Source organism: Octodon degus, unplaced genomic scaffold, assembly GCF_000260255.1.
Source record: "Octodon degus isolate 3935 unplaced genomic scaffold, OctDeg1.0 scaffold00290, whole genome shotgun sequence".
In the NCBI taxonomy this organism is placed as follows: domain Eukaryota; kingdom Metazoa; phylum Chordata; class Mammalia; order Rodentia; family Octodontidae; genus Octodon; species Octodon degus.
Genome location: NW_004524866.1, coordinates 2,037,355 through 2,051,218, shown reverse-complemented (window position 1 = coordinate 2,051,218; position 13,864 = coordinate 2,037,355). Strand labels below are relative to the sequence as shown.

Sequence of the window (13,864 nt, the reverse complement as noted above, 5' to 3'; positions counted from 1 at the left end):
TGGCATGTGGTGCTGGGGGATCGAACCGTGGTCCCTGATGCTTTGCTAAGCTTGTTCCAAGTAGGTGCTTTAGACCACTGAGCCATCTCTCCAGCCCCGAATGATTTGTTTTAATGGTGTTTGTAAATAGGATATCAAGTCCACCTCTTGTATAGTAATTAACCACTAGGAAGAATGTATGTAGTGTGTTAATTATTGAAACTGTCCTACCGATTTGATTTGAATCTGTCTCATTGATATTTGTTTATCAATAAAATTATGGGAAAAATAAAATAAAATAAAATTTTCAAAAAAAAAATGAAAGAAAGAATCACGGAAGGTGGAAAAAAAAGAAAACAATATTCCTGGAAAAATCTAATCATTTATGTTAAACTCTTTCTAATATATTTTTATTTTGTGGTGCTTTCTTCATTACCTTGACCATGATGTAGAGTGTTATGTCTGGCAGCATTATGATACAGAAATGTCTTATTTCATTCTTGCTTTTAAAAATGAAACACGGGCTGGGGAGACAGCTCAGTAGGAGAAGTGCTTGCCTGGCAAGTTCAGGGTCTTGAGTTCAATCCCCAGTACCTGGAAAAAAGAGAAAGAAAGAAAGAAAGAAAGAAAGAAAGAAAGAAAGAAAGAAAGAAAGAAAGAAAGAAAGGAAAAGACACAAATTTTAAAGTGTGCTGTAGGATAATATAGAGATCATTTTTGGTGGCAGAGACTTCTACTCCTCCTTCAGTAGGCAACACTCTTCTCGCTTCTTTGTAAATCGCAGTGATGTACAGTTTTAGCACATTGTCTCCACTTAGCAGTATTGCTTTTCTTTGTCCAGGATCTAGCACATTTGATTATAATTTTATGAACTGAATTTTCTTATGGTGTACTGTCCCTGGAGTACACAGCTCAATTGGGAACAGAATATGTGATTCTAGTTTAAAAGGAAAACGGACTGTGAACTTTGTCTGCCTATGTGCACTTTCAACTGAGTAACATCAATAAGATCCTTCCTTAAAACAAATCGATTTTTCTCTATCTGAAAGAATGAGGTCAGTATTACTAGGTGTTTGAATGCTTGTAAACTTCACTGCTAATATTAGTAATCAACAAAAATTTAGAGTGAAATATTAGACCATAGACACCTAGCTTATAACAGACATTGTTCTGTGGAGATATTAGTACTATGGAGATTTTTAATTAGTTCTTAGGGTTGTTTTGCTAAGTTTCCATCTGTTCATATAGATTTCAAGACTTAGATTGATGTGAAATTACTTCTATTTTCATAGGAAAAGTTTTGTATATAACTGTACCAATGGACAATTTTCTGTCCTGTTATTATGCTAGTTCTCAATTTTTCTCTTTCTTCTTGATTAATTGTACTGAGGGTTGCTGTTTTTGTTACCCGATTCCATTTAATTCTATTCGTTTTCTCTGTGTCATAATTTCTTTATCCTTTTTTTTTTTTTTAGCTTTGAAACCAAGTCTCACTATCCAGTTCAGGCTGGCCTTCGGCTCACTTTGTAGCCCAGGCTGGTCTTGAACTGACAATGATCCTCATGCCTCAGCCTCCTTAGTGTAGGTATTACAGATAGGAGCCACAAAACCCAACTCTGCCTTAATCTTTTAAAAAATTCCTTCCAGACTGCAACACATCTTTCACTTTTTGGTGTACAATTTGCTTTACTTTTTTACTCACATGAAAATATTTCAACATGGAAGTCCAGCTTTTTTATTTAAAGAGAGAACAGCACAGAAGTATATTATACCTATTTATCTCAGTGCAGTTTTACCTTCAAATCACAGAATTTTCAACTTTACATGATCTTCAATTTGTGCTTTGATCTATTCTATACACTATATATGATGGAGAATTACACATACCAGGAGCATGTATTAAGTGTATCAGTGGGGCCATTGTTATCTATGTATGCACATACAGTACTTAAAAATTAACATGTTCTTATACTTTTTGAGAATGTATATTTAAATTACATAATACATAACAAGTTTTGTTGTATTTCAGAGAGCATTTGAAATGTTACTGACTATGTTCTAAAATCAAAATTTATGTCAGCCACAACCAAATTAGAAATTATTCAATAGAAATATAGTTCCACTATGCAATGGTCATTAGCATTTGGTTACTATAAATTTTAAGGGACATTTTTTAATCCTCATTCTCATTTATTATGTTTATTTAATAAAAACATGTATTTTATTTCAGCATATTTGAATATTACAGGAATGGGGAATGTGCTATTATGACCATTTCTATTAATTTGAACAAGGATTATGTCACTTCCTTTTATTCTGATATAATACTAAGCTATCACCTCCGTAAAAATACACATGATGCAATCCAGAAATGTAGGTATTTTCACTTGTTAAACCTCATATTCTGCGTGCAAATCATTCTTGCAGTTTTATAGTACAGACTCCAACTCATTCCATAGGCTTTCTCATCCACCTGTGCATTCTAGGAGGATCGAGATTAAAACCCAGAAATTGTACTGTGCTGTGTTACAAACTTGTTCATAAAAAGCATCCCCATATATCCAATCAAACTCAGTCTCTGAGCACATGCTTTCTGTGAAGAATAGTGTCAGCCCCTGGGGAACAAAGTGTGCCTGAACTTGTCTTCACTGTAGTCTATCTTTAATTGAAAAAAAAAAACTGTAAAGAATTTTTGTTAAAGCTACTTCCTGTTAAGTTTCATGACAGCAACGGAACTTAGAAGCTGTAGGATAGGAAAAAGGGCTGAGCTTTAGGAAATAATGCTTTTAATGAGACGTGAAAAGTCAGTGCAGACATATGTAGTGGTGCATAAATGTTATTCTTGAAAATTAAAGGGCTGAGACCGTCTTATTGAAGTTTTGAGGTTTTCTCAGGCAAACCTGATATTCTGTTTCAAAATAATAAAAAAAGAATAGCTGGAAACATATAACATTGAAAGACATCTTGCTTCAATTTTTATCAATGCAAAAAAGAAAACTGATAAATAAGAAGGGGATAAAAGGAAATGGAATTTGAGTGTATGTTTCAAAGGGGAAAGTGTGTTTTCCAACCAGACAGTAACACTCAGCATAACAAATAATTTGATAAGTAAAAGAAGAATTTTACCATCAGTGTCATCTACAAAGCTTTTCCCATTTCCTGGATGGATGGAATGAACAAAACATAGAGCGAGACTGTGTCCCCAGGACACGCTCCTACCTGTGTCATTGGTGATCTCGTTGTCTGCACAAGGGGTGCAATCGAAACAGCAGGCAGCCTTTCCCTCCTGAGGGCTTCTTCTAAATCCAGGAGTGCAACTCTCACTGCACACTGAGTGGGGAATCTAAGGAAAAAATAAATGGTTGTGACTTCTTAGAAATGTACTTACTTTTTGAGAGCTAGAGGGATAAACTTAATTTGTATGCATATATAAGCAAAAGTATGTAGTCAGATTCCTAATTTTTTGAACAGTATGATACACATATTTGCAAAAACATAATTGAGTGCACTTCTTTCCCAATCATATTAAAGCTCATGATTTTTTTTTTTCAAATGGAACACTGATTTAATTTCCACATGTGATCATTGCATGAGCAAAATTAGGGACCCAAAACCTACTACGATATGGTTTTGCTTACTTGTGGTTAGTAATTACTGTGACTAGGAGCAACACACCTCTGTAACTTCTGTGGCCCACTCTATCATATACTCAGATAAAGTCAGTTTTTGGCCATCGGGAGCATGTGAAGAAAATGTGCCTAGTTTAACCTTCAATCTAAGGCCTTCTGGAAAATTCCAAAAGTTGAGAAGGTCATACTCTGAATCCACTTTCCTTCTCCAATCCAAGTTCACCTGGTCTCCAGCAGGATTGTTGAATTGAATGTACTTCAGAAAGGAATGCAGCTAAAAGAGAGAGACACCATCCTATGTGAACAGGGCTGCAGGATAAAGACAGAAAACATGGGTGGGGGAGTTGCTAAGCATATTCAATCCCATTTATCTCAAGGAACTTTAACGCTGGTATCTAATAAATCAGAGCACGTGGATGTCTGAGGACGAAAATATTTCTATGCTCCAGAAATGTCAGTTTCAAGAAAATAGTATTATATGTAAAGCTATTTAAATAAGGTATGCAATTGGGTTAGGAAAAACCATCAATCATGGAATCAAAGCATCTAAAACCCACAACTTTGATTGTCTATCTGACAGTTTCCATAGCATCGACCAGCAAAATGACTTCAGTATCTGCAGAGTTTGCAGAATCAAATGAAGACTCACTCTACACATTGTTTTTTTTTAATGGCATCTGGTTTTGTAAGTGAATATAGGTTTTCCTGTTGACTTTTAAGAAAGGCATGGAACATGCTTTTGTGGGTAAGGTGTTGACCTCCCATATGCAGAAGCAAGGAGCTGGCCTGCTGTCACCACCTCCTGGTCAGTGTGTCCTTGATGGAGGATCATTTTAACTTAGATCAAACATCACCATTTTAAGAAACAGTGTGATACACAATGTCTAGTATTTTGTAGAAATGTTTCTGATAATCTTGAATGAAACAGAAAGAATAACTTGAGAGAGGCACCTTGATGACACTGCCTACCATCCAAGCAAAGTCACATTACCTGCCAGGGGGAAAACATCATCACTTGTCTGTTACTCAGTGGCAGCCTTTGCACTTCTTCAAAAAGCATTGCGTGGAGGGCTTGGGCCACAGCGTACACAGCATTGTATATATTGTAGCTCCTATCACTCATGGCTGTTTCAAACTGATTCAGAGGCAACCAAGCCAGAGAGGCATTAGGGGTACAGTTTTTTAAGGCACAGTCAGAGGTGGAGAATGAGCAATGGAAATTCTTGGACCAATACATAATGAGGTAAGTGTCTTCTGGGTATTTGAAAGGGGTAGCTTGTTGGACAAAATTTTTGAAATGTGAAATTTCTTCGTGGTGGTGTGAAAAAATAAAAATCCCATGGAAGTGGTCATGGATGAAATCTCTCCCATTCAGGTCAGCATGCCACTGTGAGTTTGTCACCCAAACTTTCCATGTCACAAAGTTTTGCATTATAGTGTAGTTGATATCATTTGCACTGTCAGTGTCATAGTAAATGATCACCACATTAGCAGATGAAGTATCTACAGACAGAATTTCATGTTTCTTTTCAGATAAAACATATAACACAGTCACATTTGACAACACTTTCATGAAGGCCACACAGAGTCTGTTCCTGTCCATCTCAGCTCTTACATCTGAGAGAAACTGAAGACCCTTATGGCCTTCTGTGATGAGTAGGCCAATCCAGGTCCAGGTGAAATGAACCATCAAGGACACCATGATAAGGGCCAGATATGTGTCCTTTGGGGCCACCTGATGAAGAGAGGGATAGAGGCCAGTGTCCAACAGTGTAGGATCAAATGAGTCACAGGTTACCTAAAAGAGAAAGAAATCTGGGTGGTATACTAATGTGTTGTTGGAAAGCACAATAGCAGTCCCAAGTGTACTGAGTGGCATCTCTAAATTGTAGGAAACACCTTTCTCTCATCCTTCTACACATTTCCCTTAGGAGATTTTTAAACAAGTTCAATGAATATATTCAGGTATCTAGAAAACATATTTTTATCCTGATTTCCTTCCTCTTTGGTAAAAACAAACAAACAAAAAAAAACAACGGAAAGAAATTTTGTGTAACCCACTAAGTGTCTTTGTATGTACTCTGTTGCATTACACACTTTGAAAGAGCCTCAACCTTGGTTTACTTTTAACCCTCTATGTTCCAGGTAGGTGAAGCATCCTAGATGTTCTTCAATCAATTCTGTTCCCCCAACTCTCACCTGTGGAAATCTGTGGAGCTCCAGCAGCGGTGCAATCTGAGCTGAGGTTCCCCACGGCCTTTCTGTCAGGACTGCTGTACACTGGCTTTCTGCTCCACATGTGTAGTTTGGGGTCTCCTGTTGTCTTATGAACAAAATGAAGGAATTCTCTAGCATTCTCCAGTGACTTTAAGTGAAATTATGGAACTCATAGCCCAGAGTAATGTTGGGTAAAAGATGAGGATTCCTGTTGTTCTCTTCTATGGCAAAAGTGAAGGCCAGGTAGTTCGGGTAGTTGTTAGGTGTGTGCCTGCACAGAGAGCACATAGGTCTTCAGGGAAAAGACAAAATCAAACATTACTTCCCCATTGAATCCAGTACCACTTATGCTCTGAATGTTGGTGTTCTTTCATCACACTCATATAATTAGAATCTATGGATGGATATGAGGATGTCAGAATCTTGATTTTTTAGAAGAGAGTTGGAAATAAACGAATGATGGGCTTGAATTTCTCGTGAAGGACCTGAGTGGCCTCACAAGATTTCTGGATGAGTTGTTTAATCATTGTTATATTTGTTGTACAGTTAACATGATCTTCTATACACTTATATTGAAAATAAAATTTGTGTATAGAATTACACCATGTAGGTTGCTAAGAAATGTGATCTTTTAATATATTGTCACTGTTTGCAAGGAGAAAAATAATATGATTATTTATGTTCGTATAGAGTTCAATACTAACAAGCATCCATTTCTGCGTAATTTTTATCTTAGGAAAAAGGTATTTATATAATATTATTGTTCCATTTATGCAAAACACAATTTCTATCCACACTTATGCATGTGAAGAAATACTGGGCTAATGTTCACTTTATGTAACTAGTAGGCAATGTGTATATTAGAGGCATAATACATTGTATCTATGAATATACATAATAGTATCTGATCATTAAAGATAAAACTAAAATTCTTTCAAGTCAAAACCAAGGTTTTTCTTAAAGAATAAAACAGTGAGTCACAATGCAGGTGGGTGAGAGACAGAAACACAAGTCACCCTCTTTCCTGGGATCTAGGACACAGATAATTTCTCTGCCCTTATCCTCCTGAGAGATTTCTGTAAAGAAAGCTCAGTTTACTATTGATGAAACGCAATCTCATTTGAATGTTATGGAATGAAGCTTCTTAAAGAAACTGTATATCAAAAGCATTTTCATTGATAAAGTTGTCAAAACAAGATTACTTTGTTAGCATCTGAGTTGTTTAGTGTCACTCCAGAGTTTCTACATGGATAAATATTCATCAAGGTAGGAGAGAAAAAGAATTGTGGAAACAATCACGTGTGAATATCCCATTGGGAATAAGATTATTCAACTAAAATATTAAATAGTATTCTGGTACAGGCCCCAAACAGAAAGGAAGTATATGAGAACATTAAAGATACCTTATATACAATTTGTAGGTGAAAATCTTTTGAGAAAATCATTCATGTACAGCAGCAGCCTTAACAACACTTATAAGACATTTTTAAAGCCATAAAATTCTAGTAAAGAGATTAAAAACACTAAAAGAATACTTTATAAATGTTAATATTAAACTATTTTATCAATGTTGCCACTATTCATAAACATTAGGAGAAAATTTTTATATCAGTTACAAATATTGCACAAGTACTCTGAAATTTGCATAATCTATGAAAGTAGTGAGATTGAGAACATAAAAGGAACAGGTTATTTAGAGCGAAAGCAACTAATACATGGATCAATGTGACTGATTATTGAAAAGTTATTTATCTGTCCTTATCTATTTATCTCTCTCTCTCTTTCTCTCTCTCTCTCTGTCTCTCTCTATCTGATAATCATGTATCCTTTAGGCCAAAAGATTTGCATTGAAATTCATTAAATATCAATTAAGTTTTTCATAGTGAAAAATAAACTATTGTGAAAACTGAAATTAAGTGAATATACATATTTTTCACAAAATAAATTCCAGAGATACCAAATAATTTTATAGTATATAAAAGTAATCCAAGAGCTGTGGTGGTACCTCAATGGAATAAGTGCTTGCTTGGCAAGTGCAAGTTCATGAGTTCTATTCCTGGTACCACAAAAAAAGGGTCACATTTTATGAGGTGAGCAAGATAGCTCAGTGGACTAATGCACCTGCTTAGGCAAGCCTAGCATTTTCTACACATGTAGGAGAACACATGTTGAGATATGGCCAGGTGAACAATGAGTTTCTGCTAATATCAGGAAGTCAGCCAAGCATCCTGATGTGCAATATTTAGAACAAGGAAGTGGTACTGTGTTATGACCAAGGAAGATCTTTCTGTATTAAATTTTAATTCTTCATACGGGCAGCAGCCACAGGAACACTGTGGGCCAGCTTTTTCAATAAGACTCAATAAACCACTGTTCCACTGACATCTCCTTTTCTTACAAAAGCACAACTCATTTGCTGGAATTCTCTGACACTTTGGAAAATTCATTAATCATGTTTTTAAATAAGTACAATATGTATATGTTTGTAATTGAGCACATCTATGACAACTTGTATTTTTGAAAATGGCCTGATAAGGTAGTACTTGATTAGAGAAAAGGCACACACATTCATCTCAGGAAGAACTGCATTGGTAGGGAAAAGTCTCACGGATGATTCATCCCTTACTCTGGGCCCAGTTTGCAACTCTAAGAGTCCTAGGGTACCCTAAGTTTCATTTGAAATAGCAACTGAATATTTTTCAGGACGAAGTTATTCCAACCAGAAGGGTTGATATCAGAAGACTGTCTGTAATAATGCAAGGGATTGTATGCATATCTAGAGAAATACCAGCAAGTCCTTGATTGTCTGAGGGGATATTTGGTAACAGCCATTTAGCATTCAGTTCACTCTAAGGGATCAATTGAGATGGAAGACATCAACTAATGCAGTGCAGTGGCATCAAGGAAGGAGGAAGAGCCTGGACCACGGTCGATGGTGAGGTCCTGCTCAGGTTCCATGAGTGAGAACAAGAAGCCAGGAACACAAACAGAAAGAGTATTGTCTTCCCACATGCAGAAGTATAAAAAGCAGACTAGGAAAACTTATAAACAGGCCTCTTGTACACATGTGAGTGGGCAGCACAGGTGGTACTATAGAGAATATTGACGCAGCGATCTATAGCCATCATCCATATCCATAGCCATTATTATTCTAATGTCCACAAGAAAACAAATAAATGAAGAAGACACTTACTGAATGAAATAGAAGTCTGTAATAGGCTTTATATCAAAGATACCACTATAGTAGATATAGTAATAAAGAGGCAAGAAACACCCAATCAACATATCGCCATCCCTACGCACACTGGTGCTCCTTTGGAAAAGGCAGGCTTCATTTTCCAAAGTATACACTAAGGCAGGACACTGCAGGAGAAGGAAGAAAATAATCAAAGGCAACATCTTAGATATGTATTCAAATATGAGGGCTGAGTGAAGAGGAAACTTGCAATCTGAGCCAGATAAATAAATACCTTTTATGTGTGATTCGACCTAACACTTTCTGACTCAGGTGGACTGTCTGATGCTCTGTCTCCTGTCACCATTGCTTGATCCATATACCTGGAGAAGTTTACTGCCATTACCCTCAGGCCTCTACATCTGAGGTCTTCTATCCAGGAGGAAAATAGAAGGCAGCAATTATGATTGAGTAGCATTTTCTCCACCTGGAGCCACCATAATGCAGTTCCACTGATAGCTACATCCCAGAGGTCACCTCCGCCTGGGCAGATTTGTTCCCAAGTCTTTGTCAATAAACCACTGGCATAGATGCCATTAGTGGAGTTGCTAATAGTTTGTACTAGGGCACTTAATGTTAGGATTCTTTTGAAATAGTCTGAAAAGTCACAAGCTCGGTCAAGAAATACTGGGCATTATTCTTCCAAAAGAAGACAGGCTCATGACCAAGAGTTGCAGCCACAGGACAGTCCCTGTATATCTGTATTCTCCGTGTACCAGTTATGTGCTCTGAAACTCATACCCACACCTGCTTTCTGTTGCCTGGGATACAAATTGCACTATAGCCAGGAAATCCAAATTAGTGACCAAAGATCAGTGCTGAAAAGCAAGGCACTTTTGAGTTGTGCGATTTAGCATACTTCCTCACTGCTTGTTCCTTTCAAGTACCTTCATTCCATGATTTAATATACTGTCAGAATTCATTTCTATTCCTACATCCTTGAATTCTACCATGATTTAGGCTTTTATGAGAACAGGAATCTGTGTGACAAATTTCTCTTTGTCCCTTATTTTGAAGCAAAGGAGCAAAGATGAAAAAGACTTCTGTATTTCCCTTCACTCAAATTTTTGAAAGTTAGGGAAGTGGAGGCAACATTTATAGCCCCAAAACTCAGCCGAAGTTTCACTGTAGATAGATTATTCTAAGTAATAATTTATTAGTTGAATGCATGCCATCTTGGATTTATCAAAATCTAAATAACCAGCAAAAGGATGAGCCTCAATGTAAACTTAGACTTTATTATCTAGGTCTTAGTATTTGTTCATAAATTGATGTGTTATTTATAGGCGATCAGTTAAAGATGAAAAGAAATGTTTATTTTTATAAGGATAAACTTTTAATATTAAAGTATGAATACTTTGAGAAAAGGTTTATTTTCCAGTTTGTAAGGTGTTGGCCTAATGTCCTCACTAGCATTTGAAACTCAGCTAGTCAAAATAAAGTTGGGCTGTAAGTGCAAAATCTTCAGAGTGTGAAAAAATTTTAAGATATAATGAAATTTTAATATTTGTATAATAACTGTAATACTTTATACATTGTGTCAATTTGGGAAGTTTGATTAGGTACCTCAGGGGTTCTATATCCTGAGTTGTAGAGAACATGCCCTAGCACATTCCTTTAGAGTCAAAGATGTAATGTTTGATTCATTGTGTCAACCTGAGAATTTTAGTTTAGCTAAGTGACTCAGGAGGCATCCAGGATCCTCATATTGTAAGCTTCCTGACCCTGTGCAAGAGCGGTGCATGGAGAGCTTGTGAACACTACAGCTGACCTGAGTGGAGGTGTGTGACTAAAACATAAAGGACAGAAAGAGGCATGATGATCCTTTGGCTTTCTTGCTTTTGCTGTTTTCCACCACCATTAATTTTTGCCTTCTCCTATCAGCTGGCTTTGGAGACAGATGATTATGAAAAAAAAACTCTACAAATGATGAAAGAAATAAAGCTGTCCTCCTTTTACATTGGGTGTTGGGTACCTTTTGTCTTATCAATGGGAGAAAACTAACTAAAATAATTGTATAACAAAATAATATGGTGAATCAAATGAGTTTAAAAAATTATACAAAGACATTTTTAGATGAAAATGTTTATGTATTCATTAACCTGGATATTTCAAAATTGTATGCAATAGAACATAGACATATTTGAGAATATTGAATTTTCCACCTAAATACATGAATTGTCAAAATCAAGCTTTCTTCTCTAACTTGGGTTAGACTATTATCTTTATTGAATTGTGTTTCAAGTGCAGTGGACGAGCCTCACGTCTAGAGCTTGTGAGTGTGATGTAACAAAATAAATAGGATGGTTTTAGAAATTAAGAAGAGGTTACTGTGAAATCAGTATGGAGATTCCTCAAAATATTAGGATTAGAGGTTCCATTCAACCCAGATACTCCCCTCCTGTGGACTTTCCCAGAATAACTGAAAATATCATGTCACAGTAATATACATACACCCACATTTATAGCAGCACAATTTACCATACTTAAATCTTGCAAACAACCTCAATGCCCATTAACTGAGGAATGGATAAAAAAGATGTGGCATTTTTATATAATGGAATGCTTCATTGCTATAAAAATAGACAAACTCAAAGCTTTTATGGGTAAATGGATGCAACTAGAGTCCATAGTCATGAAAATTAGAACACAAAGATCATATGTAAAGAGATATCCAGAAAGTTAAAAATTCCATTGAGATCTGACACAACTGCTTGAATTAAACTGAAGATAGATGTTCAGACCTGGATGACAGAACTGCAGCTAGTGATAGCAAAAGGAAAGATCTTTTAAACTTAATGAGGAAGCAGGAAATAAATATCCAACAGCTGAAAGATGATGCAAAGCAAAACGATGTAAGACAGGTGTCAACAAAAAGGAATCGACATGAACTACATAAAGGCTATTTGGAGAAAGAGTATCAAAAGATGTCTGAAGCATAGGAAAACAGTCTGATCTACCATAACTGAGGCATATAGAACTCCAATTATCCATAACCAAAATAAACATATACCCATTTATATAATAATCAAGGTCCAAGAAATTCAGCAAGAGAACACAATACTATAAGCTGGTAGAGAAGGTCAGTGAGATAACTCAGCAGAAAAAGTACCTGCTAAGGCAAGTGCAGGGGCCTAATTTCAATCCCCAGCACTACATGCTGTACAGGCCACCTTCATGTGCACTGAGCCGGCTACCAGACTGGGTGTGGTGGCACACACCTGCAGCCTCAGTTCTGGGGAAGTTGAAAACAGAGGGCTCATTATGATTCTGAGTTGTGTAGTGAGACCCTGCACCAAATACATTTTTAAAAAGGTGTCAGAGAAAAGAAGTAGATCGCCTGTAGAGGAAATTCCATCAGAATCATGGCAGGTATCTCAACAAAACCAAGTGAAGATTTCAGATCTGAATAAGAAACAACTTCCAACAAATAACGAAGCACCCTGAAAAACTATCTTTCAAAATTATGGAAAAATAATTCCACAAGAAAGAAACTCATGACAAACAACCAACTCTACAAAGAGTACTGACAGATATCCTAGAGATAAAAATGAGCACAAATCTATGAACAACAGAAGAAAGGAGCCACAAGCAGTACAAACAATTAAACAGAGGCAAAAAGTATGGAACCAACAAGAGGAAAATAACATGACAAAGATAAGATAATACATATAAGTTATAACCATTAATGTAAATGTTTTCTCTTCATCAGTCAACAGAAACAGAGTGGCAGAATAGATAAGAAACAAAATCTGAAAATACTGTATATAAGAAAAACATTTAATTCAAAAGGAAATTCACAGATTAAAAGTCAAGGGATGGAAAAAAATTATTGCATGCCACAGGAACCCAGTGAAAAGCAGGGGGAGCTATGTTGTTTGTGAACGATGTGAACTTGAAACCAAGAATGATCAAAAGAGATGAAGAAGGTCACTACATCCTTGTTAGGGGAATATATCCACAGGGACACATAACGATCATAAGTACAGATGAACCAAAGGCAGAAGCACTCATCTATATAAGACAAATTTTAACAGACAGGAAAAATAAAATAAGCACTAGCACAATTGCAATGGGAATCTTTGATACAGCATTCTCACAAATAGATTAGCTAGAACAAATGTAAAGATATTCCTTAGTCATAGATAGGATGAACCAACATTGTGAAAATGGCCATATTTTCAAAACTGTTATACAGACTCAATGCGATCCTGATCAAGATACCATTAGTATACCTCACAGATCTAGAGTAAACATTATTAGGGCTGGAGTTATAGCTCAGTTGCCAAGCCCAGCTTGGCAAGCTTAAACTCCTGAGTTTGATTCCTGATAATAAAAGAAAATTTCTAAAATTCATCTGGAACCAGAACAGACCAATAATAACAAAAGCAATCACTTACAACAAAGCCAAGGCAGGAGGCATCCCTACCCCTGACTTGAAATTATACTACAAAGCTACTGTGATAAAATCAGTATGGTTCTGGCAGAAAAAAAAAGCAGACCTATGGATCAATGGTGCAAATTAGGAGGTTCAGACACAACTACAAACACACTCCACCACCTTTTCTTTTGTCAAGAGTCCAACATGCTCACTGAAAGTAAGGTAGCCCCTTTAATAAATAGTAATGAAGAAATTGGTTCTTCATGTGTCAAAGATTAAAAATGGGCCCAAGTTTATCACCATGCACTGTACAAAGTAAAAATTAATCAAAGATCTAAATATTAAAACACAAACACTAAATCTACTGGAAGAGAATGTAAATAAAAGTTATGAGGACATGAGGTAAGCAGAGAGTTCATGAAC

At 36.2% G+C, this 13,864-nt stretch overlaps 1 protein-coding gene across 1 annotated transcript in view; it reads right to left on the bottom strand.

Annotated features, from left to right (window-relative positions):
* The window catches only part of LOC101571849 (vomeronasal type-2 receptor 116-like), a 48,076-nt gene that overhangs the window by 2,050 nt on the left and 32,162 nt on the right, over positions 1 to 13,864 (bottom strand). The window contains 3 exon segments of the mRNA XM_023707444.1: positions 3,199 to 3,322; positions 3,655 to 3,882; positions 4,600 to 5,406. Of these exon segments, the coding sequence (XP_023563212.1) occupies positions 3,199 to 3,322; positions 3,655 to 3,882; positions 4,600 to 5,406 (1,159 nt within the window).